This window comes from Canis lupus, chromosome X (genome assembly GCF_011100685.1).
Source record: "Canis lupus familiaris isolate Mischka breed German Shepherd chromosome X, alternate assembly UU_Cfam_GSD_1.0, whole genome shotgun sequence".
In the NCBI taxonomy this organism is placed as follows: Eukaryota; Metazoa; Chordata; class Mammalia; order Carnivora; family Canidae; genus Canis; species Canis lupus.
This window is the reverse complement of record NC_049260.1, coordinates 57,383,134-57,406,261: the sequence shown is the minus strand read 5'-3', so window position 1 is coordinate 57,406,261 and position 23,128 is coordinate 57,383,134. Positions and strand designations below refer to the sequence as shown.

Below are 23,128 nucleotides of genomic sequence, written 5' to 3'. Positions count from 1 at the left end.
TGCCTGGCGGCAGGAGCATCCTTGCTGTCCTGGGACCTCCCTGCCTCTGCCTGCCCCGGGAGGAGATCTGGGCTGGATCTTGGGCTTGTCCCCCAGCGCCCTGGGCTCCAGGGCCTGCACTGCTGGAATCGTGCTCCTGGCCACGCAGCATCCTCTTCGCAGAGCCTCTGCCTGAGCCGCCTCCGAGCTGCTCCTGGGCTCAGCGGGGCGGGCGCTGCAGCCCTTTAAGGAGCTTGGCCGCGGTGTGTGGCGCACTCTCCCCTGGGGCGCAGTTCCTCTGTTAGTGCCCCTCGGAACCTGAGGGCATCCCTGCCCCTCCTGGGATCCTGCTCGAACCCCCTGTGAGCACCTTTCCCTCGGGGAAGTTTGGTAAAGCTCCTGCTTCTCCGGGACTGGGCTTTCCTGTCCTGGGGGCACTCTCCGCGGGTCCTTAGCCCGCCTACTCGTGTGGGCTCCTCTCCCTTGGATGCTTTTTTATTTCTTATTTTTTTTCCGTCTTCCTACCTTGATAGAAGCGCAAACTCTTGTCACTGTAGCATTCCAGCTATTTTCTCTTTAAGTCTCAGGCTGAATTCGTAGGTCTTCAGGATGATTTGAAGGTTATCTAGGTACGTTGGTGGGGACAGGTGACTTGGGGTCCCTAATCTTTTGCCATCGCCAGCAACTCCCTGCATGTTCTTCTCATTTAGGACCCTGGATATATCCTGCCAGACCTTTCTGGCCTGCTAGGTCTCTGTGGAGAGGTCTGCTGTGAATGTAATAGTTCTCCACATATAAATTTGGGATCTCTTGTCTCTTGCTGCTTTAAGGATTTTCTCTTTATCTTTGGAATTTGCAAGTTTTGCTATTAAATGTCGAGGTGTTGAACGTTTTTTTTTTAATGATTTATTTATTTATTCATGAGAGACCCAGATTGAGAGGAGAGGCAGAGACATAGGCAGAGGGAGAAGCAGGCTCCTTGCAGGGGGCCCGATGAGGGACTCGATCCCGGATCCGGGGATCACGACCTGAGCCAAAGGCAGGCGCCCAACCGCGGAGCCACCCAGGCGTCCCTGAATGGTTTTTTATTTTAGGGGGGGGGGGACCTCTCTATCTCCTCGATCTGAATGCCTGTTTCCCTCCCCAAATTAGGGAAGTTCTCAGGTATGATTTGTTCAAATATGCTTTCTGGTCCTCTGTCCCTCTTGGTGCCTTCTGGAACCCCAATTAAACGTGAATTTTTCCTTCTGAGGCTGTCATTTATTTCCTCATGGTCTTTTATTCGTTTTTTTTTTTCTCAGCTTCCTTCCTTGCCATCAACTTGTCTTGTATCACTCACTCTTCTGCCTCATTAACACTTGTTGTTAGGACCTCCAGTTTGTATTGCCTCTCACTTAATGATTTTTAATTTCGGCATGATTAGATCTAAATTGTGCAGTCATGAAATCTCTTGAATACTTCATTCTTTTTTCCTTAGCCACCAGTAGCTTTAGAATTGTGCTTCTGAATTGGCTTTCTGACATCGACTTGTAATCTACATTCTTTAACTCTGTGGTAGCAAGTACTGTTTCTGATTCTTTTATTTTTTTTTTTGTGGTGAGTTCTTCCTTTTAGTCATTTTGCTCAGCGCAGAGTGGCTAAAAATGAGTTGTTTTGTTAGAAGCGAAAACTCATCTCTCTGTAGTGTTCCAGTTGTTTTGTCTTTAAATCTCAGGTCGTAAACTGTGGAAAGAGCCTCGGTGTCCATTGAAAGATGAATGGATAAAGAAGCTGTGGTATATGTATACAATGGAATATTAGCCAGTAGAAACGACAAATACCCATTTGCTTTGACGTGGATGGAACTGGAGGGTATTATGCTGAGTGAAATGTCAATCAGAGAAGGACAAACACTAAAAAAATAAATCTCAGGTTGAATTCATTGGTTTTCAGGATGATTTGAAGTTTACCTAGGTAAGTTGATGAGGACAGGTGACTTGGGGACCCTATTCCTCCGCTGTAAACAGCCTATTTTGAAATAAGTCTAAATTTTCTTTTAGATTAATATCTTGGTACAACCTATTGTGATAAAAGAGAAATAATTAGCAGTCCAATATAAATAACAAAAGATAGGATAGATTTTATGATTCATACCTAGAATTCTTATCATGGAACTGTCACCTTGGGCAATATTACTCTGGGGAGATAACAAGGTAGCTGCTGCTTTGGGTGTTTGGCCAAACTTTTGTTGCAAAGCTATAAAGTAAAGATTAGTTCTAAAATAATGTGTTTGTCTTCCCTGCTTGTGGCTGTGTTTCACTAGGTGGTCTTTGATGTCACTATTCTATTTGGAAGCTTGACTAGCTTCATAAACACTATCCATTTATCATACACAGACTTTCAGAGGCATACAATTTGAAATACACCAATGTTATAGAATCATCTCATGGAAACTTAAAATGTCAGAATTAATTGAGGCTCTAGAAAGTGTCTAACTCAGGAATTAGGAAATCAGTAGGTCATTTGTTAAGAAAACAGTTCCCTCCACCACAAAAAGAAAACAAACACCTAAAACCCCAAACACTCTCTCCATCACCACCACCCACTCACCAAATTCTTAAAAAGAATATATGTAGCTACCATGGTTCATATTTTTTCCTTAATTTTGAGACATGGATTCAAGAAATATTTTGCTTTTTACCTATATCATAAGAAAACAACATAACATGAGTTTCAGGGAGACAAGAGTAAATAGTAACGACTGTGGCACAACAATAAATGCTCCCTCCAAAAAGGGCAGGCTGCCATTCAGCTCTAGCTAATTGTTCACATGTGAAATTTCTCAAAAGAAGTGAGAAATCTGGATTTTTATGTGAAGTCTCTTAAGTGCTGGCAACTATCTCAAAATGTGTGAAAAAAAAGTCTGTAGGTCAAAGACATGTCTGTTGGAGGACTGGCTGTATCTTAGTTTGCAACTCTGATATAACTCAGCCTCCTTCCTGGGGATGATGGATAAAATCAAGCTGAGTGTTCTGATTTTTGCTAGAAGTCACTCAGGTAACAGAACAAGGATCATAATTCAGATTTATGGTAATTAGAACTGGAGAATTCTAGTATCCCCCAAAGAATTTCCTACACTGAGGTAGGTAAGTATCCCATTCTGTGTTAAATATTATTTAATCACAGATATAAAGGCAGCTGGTATCAGCCCTCAATAATAGAAAATGTAATGTAAAAGTATTTCCCACATAGCACATCCTACTCCACACCCAAGAAGTTATCAATAAAAAGTATAGATTTTTACATATCCATATGGTAAAGTTTCAAAAAATAATTTTATTTATTTTTAAGATTTTGAGAGAGAGCAGAGTGAGAGCTAGAGAGCATGATCTGAGACAAGGGTCAGAAGGAGAGGGAGAAGAGGGCTCCCTGCTGAGTGAGGAACCCCATGTGAAGCTGAATTCCAGGACCTTGAGATAATTATAATTATCAAAGATGATGGGAAGAATTGAATTTTTGTTATATTACATTTTCCTGCTTTGCTGAATTTGCAAAAGTTTGACATAAGTTTAAAAAAATCTAATATTGCATGCTAATCAGCTTGAGTAGCAATTCAGGTAGATGTTAACATTTGAATTTATAACTGTTGACAAAAGAGTCAAAACTTTTACCTAGTAGCTTCATATTTTGACATTTCTTTCACTAAAAAGTTATGCTTAAGTAAGGTGGAATGCCATATGACTTGACTTTTAATTTTATAGTTCACAGGTGGGCATGCAAAGTAGTTTAGAAACAAATTCCTACTTAGGCAAATACCAAACACTGGGCACAACAAAGGCCTCCAAAGCGAATATATAGTATGAATTACTTACAGGTTTAGATGTAACATTAGCAAGTGCAGGAAGATATGCAATATGCAAAATACAATTTTTAAAAGGAAGCCTTAAGTAACCAACTTAGAATGATGAAAACATAGAAGAGAAGGAAGAAAGGGAGATGTACCAAAGGACACACAATTCATTAACATAGATTTGCACTTTATTGTAATTTTGCATCCTGAGATAATAAAATTTTATATCTGACAAGTGAACAAAAGAAGCAGCAGTGAAAGTTTCAGAGAGGCAAGTGTCCTTCATTTTGGCACAGCTGTAAATAGGTTGAGTTCTTTCAGGGGAGTGACTCTCAAACTAGGGAGAAAAATAAATTCATTCCACAAGCTATGTAACAATACAAGATGCATGAATATTCTTGGTTTGAATGGACATATCCATCTTTATTCTTTTCTGGTAAAGCTGTCCCAGTAGGAATCCTCTGCCAAAAAGTAGAAATCCTAGGCTTTTCAAACGGATGTTTTGATCAATGCCCATTTTCCAGCTACCAGCATTTCCTGTTTTTGTAGCTGAGATTCATATTTGTATGTGGTTAGTCCAAGGAGGGAACACTAGCTTGTTGATTATATAATTTCAAACATCTGTAATTTGTTCAAAGTTCAGGCATTAAAATAATTCTACACTATATACTTACTAGAAAAATGGAAAATTAAGAAAATTAAGCCAAGTAAATAGCAACAAGATAAGCAGGACAAAAAGGGACATTTGAGAAATTATTGCTTATAATGAGTTTATACACAGAACTACTTTGAGACTCAGAAATTGATATTTAGTCCAATGCTTGAACATATAACAGTTTCCACATTTGCAATCCTATGTGTGTATGTATAATTTACAAATACACACTCAATCAACTCAATTATCCTGGAACAGAAGAGAACAGAAGGCAGATTCTAATCTGAAGTTATATAGCCCAGTCTAGCCAAAACACACACACACACACACACACACACACACACACACACCACAATTCAGCATTTCATTATTTAGGGACTGGTTTAAGTAACTTGTGGAGAGGGTCAAATAATCTTAGTTCCAAAAAAAATAATCTTAGTTCCTTTACAAAAGTGGCCTCCGACATTTTCACCATAAGGATCCCTTTATTGTTCCTTCCCCATGTTTTGAAGAGTTTTATTTACTAAACTTTATGTAATAGCAGGCTTTTTCATTCTTTTATTAATCAAAAGCAGAACTGTCATTCACAACTTCTGATCAGTGTGTGATAACCAGTATTATGTTAGGCAGGATTTAAAAAATCTAAGCAAAATGCATGGAAATTCAATGTTTTAGTTGGCTTATGCAGTAGAAATATTATGGGTAAATGTATGATTTCTAGTATACTTTTTGAAGTATTAAAAAAGGTTCAAGGATGCCCTCACTGCTATCTTTATCTGTCCCAAGTTGGGAACCACTGATTTACATCCACCTGCTTTTCCTTCCTAAGTCAAGTATTAACATAACACAATTACTCATGTTAACATATAGGGGATTAATAACAAAATTTACTACTGATAAAACAGATTAACTGCAACACTCATTCTGTAGGGTTTGACTGAGAAAGAAAACATAAAGACTTAAAGGAATCTATTTAGAAATGACAAAATTATGATATCCAGTATATATCTTTCAGTCAACTTCAAAAGCACATTAATATGTGAAAAAATCCTCAATTCCCCTGTGAGGTAGGTCCAGATTATTGTCCCCACTTCCACAATGAGGACATGAGGTACAGAGGAATTAAGCAGCAGAGCTAAGAATTAAACCAGAAGTGACTTGGGTTTGAATTCCATACTACTTCTCTTTCCGTCTAATAGCAATTTGTTCCAACAGATCCTTTTGAGGATATGGAACTTAGTAAGACACTGAAGCAGATATTGGATATTAAATTTTTCACATCAATTTCAAAGTGGATCCTCCCATATCTCCATTGTTGTCACAGTTATAATTCTTGCCTGGATACCAAAAACATAGATTCCACATATGCACAGCCCACAGACCTAAATCTTTAGTTCTTAGGGAAATTAAATTTATTTTTATTACCACAGAAGGGCTGAGGTCTAGCAGGTATCAGGTTCTTTGAGTCTGTGTGACATGAACACACATCAGCTAGGAGCCAGTTGGCAAATCAAACATTTACTGTGTGCAAGGCACTGTGAGAATTTCCACCAAGGGTAGAAGATCTGAGAAAAATCACTCTGGGATTCTGTAGAGAAAAATTTCCTAAGGATTCCTAGAATCAAAGCATGTTAGGTTATCTCTAATTTTCTGTCCAGCTCTAGGTTCAACCCCATGCTTTTACAGATAAATAGACGGATATGTAATTTAAGTGACTTGCCCAAAGCCCATGATATTAGATCATTTCCTCACTTAGTAAGAACCTGACAAAGTCCACAGAAAATGAATATATTCTCAGGTTGCCATCATCAAAATGAAAAGCTGGCTCAGAATCAAAAAAGAGAAATTTGGGGCAAGATATGGATATACATATCTTTTCTTTTTTTTAGTCCTCATGTTACTTAGACAAGTATTATTAATAAAATCTATTCCTTTTCTGTGAAAATTTTCCAATAATTTACCATTTAAAGGAATTCCAACAATTTGACAATTGGTGCAAAATGCAAAATGAATTTTTTAATGCAGAATTTTAATAGGCATAAGAGGACTTAACTTCAATGAATTTGGGGATGTTATAATCAAATTAGCAAAACATATTTCCATATGTGAAACTGCTCAAACGAGTATATATAATTTTTATATCCTTCTAGGTCAACATAGTTAATTCTGATGAAATACTGTTTGGGGTTTTATGTTCAAGTACTGAGGTTTGATTTTAAGTGGTGGTTTATTTGTAAACAAAATTAAAATGCTAATAATTTTTAAAAGCTCTAATACATCTGGAAAAACCCTAGTTGTTCTAAGCCTTACAAATGCTGTTATGGAACATTTGTAAGGATGTGTATGGAACTTCATTCAAATTATGAAAAAAAATAAGAATAAATTTCATTAAAAATGGTAGGGTGCTAAATATTAACACAGATTAATTGATCACATATTAGTGTTTATAGATAATAATATAAATAGTATGTACATTAAATACTTAAGTGGATTTTGGTAGGGCTTCAAAGACCACTGTTCTTCTAGAACCATATTAAATTACATATTTGCTAGCATTAGAATTATACCAGTTTTATAAGTGATTGATAGTCCAGTTCTGTAATATTTTATTACTAACATATATGATTAGGGGAAAACAAAGAAATAGGCTTTAAGTAATAGAAGAAATATAATATGCTAATGAAATATTGGTATATTTGAAAAAGATGGTTTTAAATTTCATGATCTGTCAATTTATCCATTCTGTTTCCTTCAAAATAAAACGTTATCTTTGTTGAAAAAAGACAAGGCACTTCTCCGTCTAATTCTAACATCTGACTACAATGGTCTCTTTCTTAAATTAATATAGTGGGTAGGAGGGAACAAAAAGTAGTTGGAAAAGGTTAGGCCTTAATTTCTTTTTATACATAATTTAGGTGTTTAAAGGGGCATTGAGGATGGAGATGTGTAACGGAATGTTAAAGAAGGAACAGTTTTAACTTGTAATTTCAAAGCTTTGTGAGATCTATATACTTTGGCAAATAGATGTTATTTTCTCTGGAACCTACCACAGCAGGTTTCATAAAAGAATATCATGTAACAAAGAAATTCAACTTTCTTTAACTTAAAAACAGCTTTCATAAGAATATTCTACTAACTTGATGGAAATATCCAAGTATGTTTTATCCTGAGGATAAAAGAAAAAAAAGGCCAATGGGGGAAGAATTAATGATCACATAGTGTACTTCGTCATTTCACCATTCATTGCTGCCAATTTCATTGAAAACATCCCCCTCCAAAGCAGTCCAAAATATTCAACTGCTAATTAGCCCCCTACATAGGAAAATAGTTTGAAAAAACAATCATATAAGAAAGAAAAAAGAAAATTGGGTATTTTCTGAGTAGTTCAAGAAAATAAGATGAGCCAACCAGCATAATGAGCAATAAAACAATAAATTTAAAAACAATTAGAGTAGGTTTAAAAATTAAGTTTACAAACACTGGCAAATTATTTTTATGACAAATATTACTGTAACTTGAGTTATATTCTGTCACCTTCAGATGCACTCTATTTCTGTCTCAATATTTGTTTCATGGAAACAATTCACCACTTCTTGCTGTTCTTTGAGCAAACCAAGTGTGATTTATACATGGCAGAAAAAGTTACTATGACCAAATTCTAAATGTACAGAAGAAAATGAGATTTTAAGGACTGACACTCAAAATTATTCTACCATTGCTAATTAGAGATTTCATACTGTTCTGGAAAACAATTTTGGTATTAGTCACAGTTTGAAGCATAAACCTGATGATATTAGCTGGAGCATAAACCACAGATACAATTGTTCCCTGACCTTAGCTATAAAACAAGACATTTGGTATGCATTTTCAGAGGTTTCCACCTTGTCTATAAAAATACATATTTAATTTTGCAGCAGACAGACAAATGATATTTGCAGGCACACATATTACAAGTTAGAAATTCTGGGTGGCTTGGTAGCACAGGGGTAATGGCGCTCTACAGTGGGAGGTGGAAAAGTGTGCAAACAATTAGAGTCATATCAAATAGTGTCTTTTTTTCCCTCTTCTTTTACTGGTCCAGGACTATGGATTTCAAATTAGGCATGAATTTTAAAAGTGACTTTAAAAGACTTGAACTTGTATGAAAAAATGACTGTTCTCTTCACTGGGATAAATGTTTACCTAAAAATTTTTACTGAATGTACTAAGTAAGAGTTAAGATGACAAATAGGATATTACTGAATCTCAGATACTTTTAACTTATTTTTAGCAACAGGAATTACAAATAATGCCTATATACAGGCATACATTTGTAGTTGAATTAACAGAATATAAAGCTTTAATTATGTTAAAAAATCAAACTAAGTGTGGTGTTCTTGTTCATCTTACTTGTGAAGAGAAAAAGAAAAATAGGTACATATCAATAAAAAGGCTACATGTGTGGTGAATTTATAAACTAAAATACTTTTGTCTAAGTACCTATCTTTCCTCATTAATAATATTCAAATGTTTAAAAAAAAGATGTTCAAAAAATAATATTTTTATCAATTATGAATCAGCCACGAAGTATTCTTTAGATACAGCTTCTCAATTAGCCTTCTCTTTCCCAAAACAAAATATCAGAACTCCATAAAGGGATTAGCAGTGGCTTTGAGTGAGGATCTAGACACCTCCCAGGACATCTGAAATCTTGAAAACACTCCTTTAAGATCATAATTGTGTATATTTTCAAATGAGGGAAAGGATACATAATGGGAAATAAATAAGGACAGTGAGGCTATGAAATGTGTCAGATGTCAAATGAATTTTTTGGGGGGTGGGAGTGGAGGAAAAAATGGGAATTACTGGATTAAATGGAAAAACTAAGGTTCTTGGTTTCAGGTGCAATGCAGAATATATCAGACAATGATTTTAATTTTAATTCACTCGTTACAAAGGGTAATCCTGCCCTACACCTGAAATTTTTAACAAACTCATTATGGCTCTGCCATAAAACAGCATGTTAACAGTCTATACATTCAAGAGGATGCTTGCAAACTTCATTCATATTAAAACCTATGCAGATTTGTTGGCAATACAGTAAGAGTAATATTACATTCTGTAAACCATGGCATATCACATTTTATGTTATGCAAAGAGACAGTATTTATAAGTTTTTTAAGAGTTTAATATTTTATCCACTAACATAAGTGATAATTTAGCAAAGTGCAGGACAAAACCAGTGCTATTAATTGCATGTCCTTTAAAAGCAAGTAAGAGTAAAACCATTTCTAAAAGCTACCAAAAGCTAATTTACTTATGTCCAGTAAGGGATTACAGAGCATTAAGTAGCCTAGAAAACTGATGCATATTTAGAAACAGTGAGTATGAAAATTATAAGGCAGCATGCTCAGAACAAATTTTTGTTTTTGTTTTTTTAAACACCAGCACTGATGTTTTATCTTTAGTGGCAACTATATATATACATATACGTCTCTGTGTGTGTATTTATTTAAAAACTGAGAGTGCAAAACACAAGCTTCATTTAACAAAAACAAAAAGATGTGCAAATTTTCTTCTTAAACCAACACAAATAAAAGAGTAAAGGAGAATATTCTAAGGAAGAAGAAGAAGAAGAAGAAGAAGAAGAAGAAGAAGAAGAAGAAGAAGAAGAAGGAATAATAATAATAATAATAATAATAATAATAATAATAATAAAGAATAAGTTGAACACAGTAAAGGAGACCATCTTCATTCCAAAATCATCTACAAGGCACTAAGGGTAGGAAATGACAAGTAACACAGAAGTGACTGAATCAAATTCCTCAGTCAGGCCGGAATATGGGATATTTTGGTAAGAATTCTATTAGTATTACCTGTAAAATAAAAACAAATAAGAATATATTGACAAAATAATTTTCATTTACTAGAACATATATAACCCAAGAAGTCTATAATCATTTTTCATAGGATTATACTTTGGTCCTCTGTATAAAGCAAGTGAAATATATAAAATGGTTATAGAAACAATTTACAAGTTATCATTAGATTAGCAATTAAACTGGCAAATATAACTATTTATTGTAGCTAAGTTTCTATGACCTAATTTACAATAGTTATTTGTTTAGGTGCAGAAAAGTAAACCCTCTTACATTATCATCTCCTTCTACACCTCCTCTCCCCCCTCCCCTTTTTTTTCTAACAAAGTAGAAAGGATTAAAACTGTTTTATACAGATTTGAAAAAATACCTTTATGTATATTACATCTATATATTTTTCAATTAAAGCAGTGATAATGGTTATTACTACCTTTTACAAGTTGTTTGCAAAAAATAATGAAGTATCCAAATGGATTGATTAAAACATTTTAATTAAAGAAAGGCTAGAAATATAATAAGAACCTAAGGTATTTATAAACATAAATTTATACATTAAATTTATATTTAATATTTTATTTATAAATTTAATGTATAAACTTATAATACATTATATAAGGTATTTATCTATAGTGGATTTTTGATTTGTGGTCATTTGCACATTTTTTCCCTAGCTATTCAAAGTGGAGAAAAATAACATGATAATCCTTATTTATGATATGGAAATGGGATGTTTATACAGTAAATATATACTATATGCCAACAACTTGAAGCTTAGATAAATTTCATATTATTTTGAATGTTTTTTTATTTTTTTAAAGATTTTATTTATTTATTCATGAGAGACAGAGAGAGAGAAGAGGCAGAGTCACAGGCAGAGGGAGAAGCAGGCTCCATACAGGAAACCTGATGACGGACTCATTTCTGGGACTCTGGGATCAGGCCCTGAGCCAAAGGCAGACGCTCAACTGCCGAGCCACCCAGGTTGACCCTCTTTTGAATGTTTATGATGCTGAAGTTACCATATTGGCTATATGTTGTGTTTTGTGATTAAGATTGTATAGATTTCAGTAAAAAAAGCCTATGATGGGATCCCTGGGCAGCGCAGCGGTTTGGCGCCTGCCTTTGGCCCAGGGCGCGATCCTGGAGACCCGGGATCGAATCCCACGTCAGGCTCCCAGTGCATGGAGCCTGCTTCTCCCTCTGCCTGTGTCTCTGCCTCTCTCTCTCTCTCTGTGTGACTATCATAAATAAATAAAAATTTAAAAAAGCCTATGATTTCTTTATTAAAAATTAAATGTTAGCTAAGACAAAAACCAAGAACATGAATTCAGAATTCAGAAGTCAATTACTATTTTATGCAAGTTTTGTTAAGATCGCATTTAGAAATACTTTGTTCAACAGCAGCTGTGCCCATTACCATATGTGATGGTCTGTACCTATATGAAAAGATTAAGGTTGTACCATGTTTTCATTGGAGAATACTACCTGAGATTTTTCTCGGATCTAAGTAATTACTAGCCTTCAAGATATTTTATGTTGGCTACAAATCTAAGGAAGATGGAAGGAAATCTCTATGTTCCAAATGACAAAAGTTTAGGCTGAGGAGAGAAAAGGTAGAAAGAAGAACTGACAAATGATAAATAAGCATAGTAAAATGTAACATTTAGAATGGAATCCAAAAAAAGTAATTAGAAACAACAGCATACTTACATATTCCATCATATTGCTAGTTTCGCATTTCCTTTTAGTCAACTTCCAGTGCAAAGCAAGCTAAGAAAGTACAGTTAAGAATTTTGATATCAACTTATATTATTACCTATAACATTTGAATAAATCACTGAGAACCATCCAGGAATAAGCATAAGATACATAATATAACAGTTAAAAACAACTTGTAAAGAATATACATTAAAATTGAATATTAGTTCTTTAATCCATTCTTTTGTGGTCTGAAAAATTCCCATTTTTTCAATATAATAATGCAAATATATAAATGGGGCATTTACTTGCTTAAACTTTCTTACCTTGTGATATAATCTGTTATTTTCCCATTCTAATAACTTCTGAATTGATCTTCTGGTCTAAGAGAAAGAATCAAGACTTTGTTACAAGATGAACTGAAGAACTTTGTAAATTATGTGTATCTATATTTTTCTGCTTATTTGTAAAATCCAATTGTTTTCTCTTCTTGTTTTTCCTTTAGAAATCAGAAAAAAGCAATGTAACTGACAGAAACTTCCAAAAGAGGAGTAATATGAGCAATTATTATACTGTTAATATAAGATCTCTCTCTCCCTCTCTTCATACACCCACACCTATATATATGAGATTTTAGTATATGCTTTTCAAAATGAAATATGTACAAATTGTTCTGTGTTATGCATTCACCGGATTATTGTGAAATCATTACCGATACCACTAGTAGTCCATTTATGGACCTAATCTTGACTTTCACATACCTTTCCATAGGGTTACTTTTTCTATATACATGTAATACGCCAAGTTAATCTGAATCCTCACAGAAAGCTTTCTCATAAGAGGTCCTAGCACAATGCCTGGCATATAGTAGTCACTCGAGGCGAAGTATACAAACTGAATGAAGCAAGCCAACATATATCAGAATTTCCACTGAAAAGAACATGTTAAAAACAGCTAATCAGAAAAATCGTATTTAAAGGAAAAACTATCAATGAGAAGCAGCACAGTCCTAAACAAGGGGACAGAGGGTGAATTTCTCTATTTGGAGTGCACATATTTTGTAGGGAGGAAGAAAAGTTTGCAAAACCTTCAAAAAATTAAAATAAAAGATTATACATTTTCAACTCTTATTTGGAAGAGCTTTTATTAGGTTTCTGATAAAGAAGTCATTGTTACTTTTTTTAAAGATTTTATTTATTTATTCATGAGAGACAGAGAGAGAGAGAGAGAGAGAGAGAGAGAGGCAGAGACACAGGCAGAGGGAGAAGCAGGCTCCATGCAAGGATCCTCTAAAGAGGATCAGGAAAAAGGGATGCCTGGGTCGCTCAATGGTTGAGCATCTGCCTTTGGCTCAGGTCATGATCCAAGGGTCCTGGGGTGGAGTCCCACATTAGGCTCCCTGCAGGTAGCATGCTTCTCCCTCTGCCTCTCTCTCTGTGTCTCTTATGAACCAATACACAAAATCTTTAAAAAAAAGTTCAGGAAAAAGACAAGAATGTCTCTTCTCACTACTTTTATTAAACATTGTACTAGAAAGTATAGTGTGGGCAATTAGATGAAAGTAAGAAATAAAAGGCATCCAGATTGGAAAAGAAAAAGTGAAATCATCTTCATTTGCAGACATGATCCTGCATAGAGAAAACTCTAAGCGATTTGAAACTATGCTCCATAGGGTTAATGAAGTTAAAACGGTCACCAGCAAGACCCTCAGTGACTACTCCTTCTTCACAAGAATGTTATCCTTATCTTTTAGAGGCAAACAACAGGAAGAGCTTGGGTAGGCTTAGACTAGTTTGAGCTTGACCACAGACTCACACTTGTGCAGATGGACCATGGAATGTCTGACAGTAACTTCTACTTCATTATAATCTCTGCCCAAGGAGGAATTCAAACCTCATTAGCATAACATACAATGCATGTAAAGGCCTATTTCCTAAATACGTGTATATGACATTAAACCTCTACATGCAACGACAAATCCCTCCCCAACTTTTCTGAATATTCATCCTATCCCTAAATAAAAGAAATCCATTTATCTCCACTCAAGAGTCATGGCTTTGGAAGCTATTTCTCATGATTTCCTTATTTGTTGAAGTAAAGTTTTCTTTGTGTGACAACTTCACCTGATGTAGTCTGTTTGTAACTCACCAAGGAGTGAACTCACTTTAGTTGCTAGGTTACAAATTCACTAAAACATTACTTGAATAAGTAAATTCAAGTTTGCAGGAAATGAGATGTTGATAGGTAGAATTATGGCCTCCATAATCTTTACCTCCTGGAGTTATAGCTGTGAATATGTTACACTACATTGCAAAAGGGATACTGAAGATGTAATTAAAGTTGCTATTTGGCTTTAAAATAGGGAGAGATTATCCTGGATTACTATGGTGGACCTGATGTAATCTTAAAAGCTCTTAAAAGTAGAGAACTTTTGGGGCACCTGAGTGGCTCAGTGGTTGAGTGTATGCCTTTGGCACAGGTTGTAATCCTGGGGTCTTGGGATGGAGTCCCACATTGGACTCTCTGCAGGGTGTCTGCTTCTCCCTCAGCCTATGTCTCTGCCTCTCTCTCTCTCTGTGTCTCTCATGAATAAATAAAATCTTTGAAAAAGAGCAGAGAACTTTTTCTGGCACATGGAAGGACAGAGGGATTTGAAGCATGAGAAGAATTCAAACCACCATTGCTAGCTTTAAGACAGAAAGGGCCATATAAGAAGGAAATGATTTCTGCCAAAATCTGAGTTTGTAAGCAAATTCTTTCCCTCTAGAAAGAAATACAGCCCTGCCAGCACCTTGATTTTGAACTTGTGAGATCCTAATATGAGAACTCAATTCAGCCACGCTCAGACTTTTTTTTTAAGATTTATTTACCCATGAGAGACAGAGAGAGAGAGAAAGAGAGAGAGAGAGAGGCAGAGACACAGACAGAGGGAGAAGCAGGCTCCATGCAGGGAGCCTGATGCCGGACTTGATCCTGGGTCTCCAGGATCACGCCCTGGGCCGAAGGCGGTGCTGAACTGCTGAGACACCTGGGCTGCCCACACGCTCAAACTTCTGACTATGAAATAATAAAAGGTATTGTTCTAAGCCATTAAGTTTGTTACACTAGATAGAAAAATATAAGGATCAACCTATAAAAATCAATTGTATTTGTATACACTAGTAATGAACAATCTGAAAAGGAGAGTAACAGACTTTTTACAATATATTAAGAATAAAATATTTAGAAATAAATTTGATAAAGTATAAGACTTATAAATTGAAAAACAAAAAAAAAAACTCTCCTAAAATACCCTAAAGAAGAGGTAAATAAATGGAGAGATATCCTATGTTCATGAATCAGAAGACTCCTGGAATAGCATTCACAACAATGATGCTGGAACAATTGGATATCCAAAAGAAAAATTATAAACTCAGATACCTATCTCACACCATGCACAAAAATTAATTCAAAATGGATCAAAGACCTAACCATAAGAGTTAAAAATTTAAAACTATAATATAGGAGTAAATCTTTGTGATCTTGAGTTAGGCAAAGCCCTTTTAGATATGATGCAAAAAGTACAAGCAAGAAAAATTTAAATATGACGTAATCAAAATTTAAAATTTTTGTGTGTCAAAGATATCAAGAAAGTGAGAGTCCTTCCAGAATGGCCATGTGGGGATCTTAGGAAAATCTCTTCCTTGTAGAGACAACTATTAAACTGATCAGTATTAGCAAGGATACTCAATCAAATGTTCCAGAGACTGATCAAAGGGATTACAATAGATTGAGAAGTATTTATTCAACAAAGTTATAGATAATAGCTAAGAATACTGGGAGGCCTTGGTAATGATGCTAGGCAATACACCCATATCTCCATTGCTCTACCTTGTGGAAGGTACTACTATTTTAACAAGGTTGGGAGCTGAGTGCCAGGTGGTTCCCCATAGCTCCTAGCTCCCTGGAGTGGAACTGCTTTCCTGGGTAGTTTCGGCACGGCAACAACTCTGTGTTGCAGAAAGTCTACATTGCATGGGTTGTGGCAGCAGGGGAGCATCCACTTCCCTACTGTCAACTTTGCAAAATTGGCAAAACAGTTGGTGAAGAGAGCAGTCCCTCTTTTTGGCACATATCCATATTGTGGGAAAACTGATTTACTTGGCTAGACAACTAAGTGGCAGTTCCCATCTTCCAAGGGCAGACATATTCTGGGTAGATTTGATAGATGGTGAATATTAGCAGATCACACCCTCTGGCTCTGGGCTAAAAAAACCCACAGCTAATATCATACCAAATAAGAAAAAAATCATAAGTCCCAAAATTATACCAAAGACTGAGTTTTTCTTCTAGGACAGGAAAAAGACAATGATGCCCATGTTTGCCACTTCTATTTAACACACTACTGGAAATTCTAGACAGGTCAGTTAGGCAAGAAAAGCAGACAGGGGATCCCTGGGTGGTGCAGCGGTTTGGCGCCTGCCTTTGGCCCAGGGCACGATCCTGGAGACCCGGGATCGAATCCCATGTCGGGCTCCCGGTGCATGGAGCCTGATTCTCCCTCTGCCTATGTCTCTGCCTCTCTCTCTCTCTGTGTGTGTGTGACTATCATAAATAAATTAAAAAAAAAGAAAAAAAGAAAAGAAAAGACATTTAAATTGGAAAGGAAGAAGTAAAATTATCTCTGTTGGCAGGTGATATTATCTTATGTGTAGAAAATACAAAAAAAATACAAAAAAATCTATTAGTGCTAACAAACAAATTCAGTAATGTTTCATGATACAAAATCAACATGCAAAATTCAGTTGCATTTCTAGACAATAATAATAATTCAAAAAAGAAATTAAGAAAATAATTACATTTACAATAGCACCAAAAAGAATAAAATACTTAATAATAAACTTAAAGAGGTGAAAGACTGGTAACACAGAAAACTACAAAACCTTGTTAAAAGAATTTAAAAACCTAAATAAATGTAAAGGCATCCTATGTTCATGGGCTACATGACTTAATATTGCTAAGATGACAGTGTTGTCCAAAATGATCTATAGATTCAATGCAATCCTTATTGGAATCCCAGTGACTTTTTTGTAGAAATAGAAAAACATCCTAAAATTCATATGGAATCAAGAGACCACTATTAGGCAGCAATCTTGAAAATGAACAAATATGAAAGACTCACATCTCCTGATTCCATAACTTATTACAAAGCAATAGTAACCAAAACACAAACCAACAAACATGGTACTGGAATAAAGATAGATATATAGACCAATGGAATAGAGTAGAGCCCAGAAATAAACCTTTGAATGTATACGGTCAACTTCAACTGTTTTTTGACAAGAGTGCCAACCATTCAATGGGGGAAAAGGAATAGTCTTCAATAAATGCTGCAAGGAAAACTGGATATCCACATGCAAAAAATATTAAGCTGGACCCTACATTTACACCATATACAAATATTAACTCAAAATGGACTAAAGAACCAAACATAAGAGTGAAAACTATAAAAGTCTGTGAAGAAAATATCAGAGACAATCTTTGTGACATTGGATTTTACAATAATTTCTTGGCTATGACACTGAAAGCACAGGCGAAAAAGGAGAAAATAGTTTAATTGGACTTCATCAAAATTAACAACTTTTATGCATCAAATGACACTACTATCAAGAGAGTGAAAAGATAATCTACAGAATGGAGGAAAATATTTGCAAATCATGCATCTGATAAGGGATTAATAACCCGAATATATAAAAACTATAAACCAGAATATAAACCATTTTATTTTATATATAAACCAGAATATATAAAAACTGCCCCAACTCAACAACAAAAAACAGCTTAGATGCAAAATGAACAAAATACCTAATACTAGAAATGGCCAATAGCACATGTAAAAATGCTCAACCCTAGTCAGAGAAATGCAAATCATAATCACAGTAAAACAACACTTCACACCTATCTGAGTGGCTATTATCAATAAAATGGAAAATAGCTAATGTTGGTGAAGATCTGCAGAAATTGGAATCTTTGTGCATTACTGATGGGAATGTAAAATGGTGTAGCTCCAATGGAAGTTTGGCAGTTTCTCAAAATGTTAAATAATTGCCATGTGATCCAGCAATTCTACTCCTATGTATAGTTCCCAAAAGAACTGAAAGCAGGACTTGACCAGATATTTGTATGGCAATGTTAAATGCAGTATTATTCACAATAGACAAAAGGTAGAAAGAATTCAGGTGTCCATCAACTGATGAGTGGATAAACAATGTGGAATATATATAGAATGGACTGTTATTCAGCCAAATAAAGGAATGAAGTTCTAAAACATGCTATGACATGGATGAACCTTGAAGACATTATGCTAAGTGAAATAAGCTAAGTGATTTAATGCCAGGACAAATATGGAATTACTCTATTTATATGAGGTATCCAGGATAGGCAAATTTGTAGATACAGAAAGTAGATTAGAGGTTATCAGGGTCTGAGGGGAAGGGGAATGAGGAGTTATTACTTAATGGCTACAGAGTTTCTGCTAAAAAGTCATGAAAAAGATTTGGAAATAGGTAATAGTACTTACATTGTGAATGTAATTAATGCCACCGAATCCTTAAAAATGGTAAATGTTATGTGTATTTTACCACTATAACACATTTTCAGAAAAATCCAGTAAGCACAGTAGAAACCAAAAAAAAAAAAGATATCATTAGTTGACCAAAATATAAGTAATTTCTGTACAATATAGATGACCCCATCCTTAAATGAAAAACTGAACTCTAAAAAATTATAGCCTGACTGCAGACATCTTGGTATGAAGGTATAGAAGCCTGAAAAAGAAATAAAGATGAATTTGAAGTAACTTTAAATGTGCACAGCAAGGAGGACATATGCACCCAAAAGAAATTAAGATTCTTTTTTTTTAGATTTTCTTTATTTATTCATGAGACACACACATACACACAGAGGCAGAGACACAGGCAGAGGGAGAAGCAGGCTCCACGTAGGGAGCCTGACGTGGGACTCGATCCCGGGTCTCCAGGATCACGCCCTGGGCTGAAGGCAGCACTAAACCGCTGAGCCACCTGGGCTACCCAGAAATTAAGATTCTTATAATAAAGGAATATAATATGCCATGCCATGACCAGAAATTTAAAAAAGAAATTATGTTGTCAATGGCTCATTAATATCTACAAGGAGACAAATTATTAAAAAGAATCAAATGGAATTCTGGAGTTGAGAAGTACAAAACTGATATAAAAGAAGAGAAAGTAAGTTTGAGCTGAACAATAATCAGTGAACTTGAAGACAGATCAGAAGATAATATGTAATCTCAAAGCACAGAAAAATAGAATGAAAGAAAACGAAAAGAGCCTCAGAGAAATGTTAGACATCATTAAAGGCACTAACATACATATATTGGGAGTATCAGAAAAATACGAAAACAAAACAGAATATTTAAAGAAATAATGTGAAAATTTCTACATTTAGTGAAAAACACTTATATTTCTAGGAAGCTAAAGAGCTCCAAGCAGGAATAAACCACAAGGAGATCCGGAGCAGATACATAACAGTATATATTGAAAAACAGAAAACAGAAAATCATGAAAGTAGCAAGATGAAATGACTCATTACTTACAAGGAAACTACAGTAGGATAAATAGCTGATGTCTGATTAGAAACAATGTAAGGGGGCACTTGGGTGGCTCAATGGTTGAGCGTCTGCCTTTGGCTCAGGGCATGAACAAGCTTGAAAAGGATGGGGGCAGCCTGGGTGGCTCAGAGGTTTAGAGCCTGCCTTCAGCCCAGGACCTGATCCTGGAGACCCAGGATCAAGTCCCATGTCGGGATCCTTGCAGGGAGTCTGCTTCTCCCTCTGCCTATGTCTCTGCTTCTCTCTGTGTGTCTCTCATGAGTAAATAAATAAAATCTTTTAAAAAAGAAACAATATAGGACAGAAGACAGTAGGATAAAAAATTGAAAGTGATGAAGGAAAAAAAGATTGTCAACCAAGAAGCCCATATGCATCAAAATTAACTTTAGAAAATTAAGGTAATTCATTTAGGCATATAAAGGCTTCAAAGTCATCTCTTCTGCCCACATATCAAGAAAAAAAAAAAAACAGAACAACCTGAAAGCCAACTCCTATTAGATTCATCAGAGTAGAAACACAGGAGAAGAAAACTGTGGGAACCAGGACAAGGGTAGCAGCACCTGAACTTGATGAATTGCTGGAAGCTCAGTAGAGACAAGTTTGAGAGTTAAAAATCCCAAAAGGGCCCAGTCGTGGGGAAGACTCCCACAGTTTGAGTTTTGTTACCAGGAGCCCTCTCAGGTTCTCACAGTGACTGGGGAAAAATCCCTTCATCTTTCTAGTAGGGAAAGGGAAAGAACAGCCACTTTTAAGTATGCCCAGAACATTCTGTTCTTAAAGATTGTTCTTAAGAGAAACTATTGTACCAGAGCCTAGCCAATCTTGGGGAAGGGAAATATACAACTCCAGCACCCTCTAGCCTTCCTGTCCCACTGAAAGGGGAAAATAAAACAGAATGAAACAAACTGGGAAGCACTTAAAAGAGCACAGCTCCAGGGCACAGGGGCACTAAAAAACTGGCCAAATCATAGTACTACAGAATACTTTCAGTCTTCCAACACTGTATCACTTCATCAATAAGGTGTCTTATAATATGGGAATACAACTGAAAGAATCATGCATCTCAGACAATATAAAAAATAAATCATATGGATGAAAAGTATAGCATAGGGAATATAGTCAATAATATTGTAATAATTTAGTAAGATGACACATGGTAACTATACTTATTGTGTTAATAAGCACTGTGCAATGTAGAGAATTGCTGAATCACTATGTTGTACACTTGAAACTAATATATCATTATATGACAACTATACTTCAAAAGACAAAAAATAAAAATAGGCAAAAAGTGAAGATAATTTACCTGCAGTACCCTACACTAGAGAATTTATTAAATAGTTATATTAGATTAAAAAACAAAAAAGAAATCTCTAGGGAAATCTAAAGAAAACAGGCCAGACAAACACAAGGACCCACTGGGGAAAGTTTAGCCTTCAACAGTGCCAACTACCGCAAACAGTAAATACAGCCAAATGCCTCACCTTACATTACCTTGTAAGAAATGTTAAAAGTTAAAATCTTATTTAAAGCCCTATTTACCTCAGTTTCTTTCACCTAGTACATATGTGTGGCTTTCAAACAAAAAGTAGAAGTCATACTAAAAGACACTGCAAGCATCAGAACCAGGCACAGAAATGGCAGAGATGCTGAAATGATCAGACTGGAAATATCAATCAACCAAAATTAATATGCCACATGTAATGCAAAAAGTGGACAACATGAAAGAACAGTAATGTTAGCAGAGAAATGGCAACTATAAGAAAAAATCAAAAGGAAATGGCAGAAAGCCAAAATACTATAACAGAAAGAATGTCATTGATCGGCTCTATCAATAGACTGGACATGGCTGAGGTAAGTATCAGTGAAGGTTGAAGATATACCAACAGAAACTTTCAAAACTAAAATAAAAGAAAAAATACATAGAATATTCCAGAACTAGGGGCCAATTATAAAAGGAGCAATAGATACCTAACAGAAATGTCAGAAGGTAAAGAGAGAAAGGAACAGAGGAAATATTTCAAGTTACAGTGACAAGATAATTTCCCAAAATTAATGAAAGGCATCAAACCATAGGTTGAGGAAGTTCAGAGAGTACAAAGCTAGATACTCAAAAATCTATACCTAGTCCTCTCCTATTTAAACTGCAGAAAATCAAGGAAGAATCTTGAACAAAGCCAGAAGAGAAAAATGCCTTACATATAAAGGAGCAAAATAATAGTTACATCAGACATCTCTTTAGAAACCATGTGAGATAAGAAGAGTGGAATGAAATATTTAACGTGTTAAAATGTATCACCAACCTGGAATTCCATATCTAGCAAAGAAATACAGACTTTCTCAGACAAAAAATTAAGGGAACTTGTCACCAGTAGAATTACCTTGTAAGAAATGTTAAAAGAAGTTCTTCAGAGAAAAGGAAAATGCTATATTTAAGACAATTAGATCTTCAAGAAGGGTTATAGAAGGAAAAAAATGAAGATAAAATAAAATAGTTTATTTCTATTATTCCTTTTTTTAAATAAAAGTGTTCATGTTTTTCAATTTGAGGGTTAAATTGGGGGTATTTCTCTTATTCTTAATTGATCTAGGAGGTAACAATTTGTTAAAAATAATAATAATGTATTTAATGATTATAGCTTATGGATAAGTAAAACAAATAGCAGCAATGTTATAAGGGATGGAAAGAAGGAACTGGAAATACTCTGTAAATAAGGTACTTCCACGACCTGGGAAGTGGTATTGTGTTATATGAAACTGGTCTTGAATTGGTTGTATATATATATATATATATACTACAAACTCACTTTAGTTGGCAACCCTCTCCCAAAAAGGATTATAAAGATTATAAATCCTTTTTGATATGCTAAGGGAAGATAAAAAATGATATCATACAAAATACTCAATTAAAATCATACAAGACAGAAAAAGACTAGGAGACAAAAACAGGAACAAAGAACACGAGCAATGAAGAGAAAATAGTTAACGAGCATGGTATATATTAATCCAACTATATCAATAATCCCTTTAAAAAGGCTGCAGTGCAGTAGATGGCAGAAGAGTAGGAGTCCTCAACTCACCTGGTCCCATCAGCTTACCTAGATAACTTTCAAAACATCCTGAACACCTATGAATTTGACTTCAGATTTAGAAACAATGGCCGGAATGCTACAGAGAGAAAAGTTTTCACCTCTAGCAAGGTAGGAAGGTGAGATAAATATATAAATGAGAAAGAAGAAAAGAAAGAAAGAGAAAAGAAAGAAAAGAAAAGAAAAGAAAAGAAAAGAAAGAAAAAGAAAGAAAGAAAGAAAGAAAGAAAGAAAGAAAGAAAGAAAGAAAGAAAGAAGTGGGGGAGGGGCACTATGAGGAGCCGGGCTAAAATCTAGCAGTGAAAGCCTCCAGGACACCAAAGCTCAGCAGCCCTGGAGAAGTGGGAACTTTAAAAATCCGCACCAGATTTTTCCCTGACAGAAAAGTGC

General features: G+C 35.3%; 1 protein-coding gene across 4 annotated transcripts in view; it reads right to left on the bottom strand.

Annotated features, from left to right (window-relative positions):
* Window positions 1-23,128, bottom strand: part of CHIC1 (cysteine rich hydrophobic domain 1) — a 74,944-nt gene that overhangs the window by 9,235 nt on the left and 42,581 nt on the right. The window contains exons 4-6 of one of the 4 annotated variants that reach the window (XM_038587731.1): window positions 12,346-12,402; window positions 12,032-12,091; window positions 3,975-10,318 (exon numbers count right to left, since the gene is read on the bottom strand). In XM_038587731.1, coding sequence (XP_038443659.1) covers window positions 10,268-10,318; window positions 12,032-12,091; window positions 12,346-12,402 — 168 coding nt within the window. In that variant the 3' untranslated portion in view covers window positions 3,975-10,267. Of the gene's footprint in view, window positions 1-3,974; window positions 10,319-12,031; window positions 12,092-12,345; window positions 12,403-23,128 lie in introns of those variants that run through there. The other 3 variants (XM_038587734.1, XM_038587733.1, XM_038587732.1) reach the window with 3 other exon arrangements.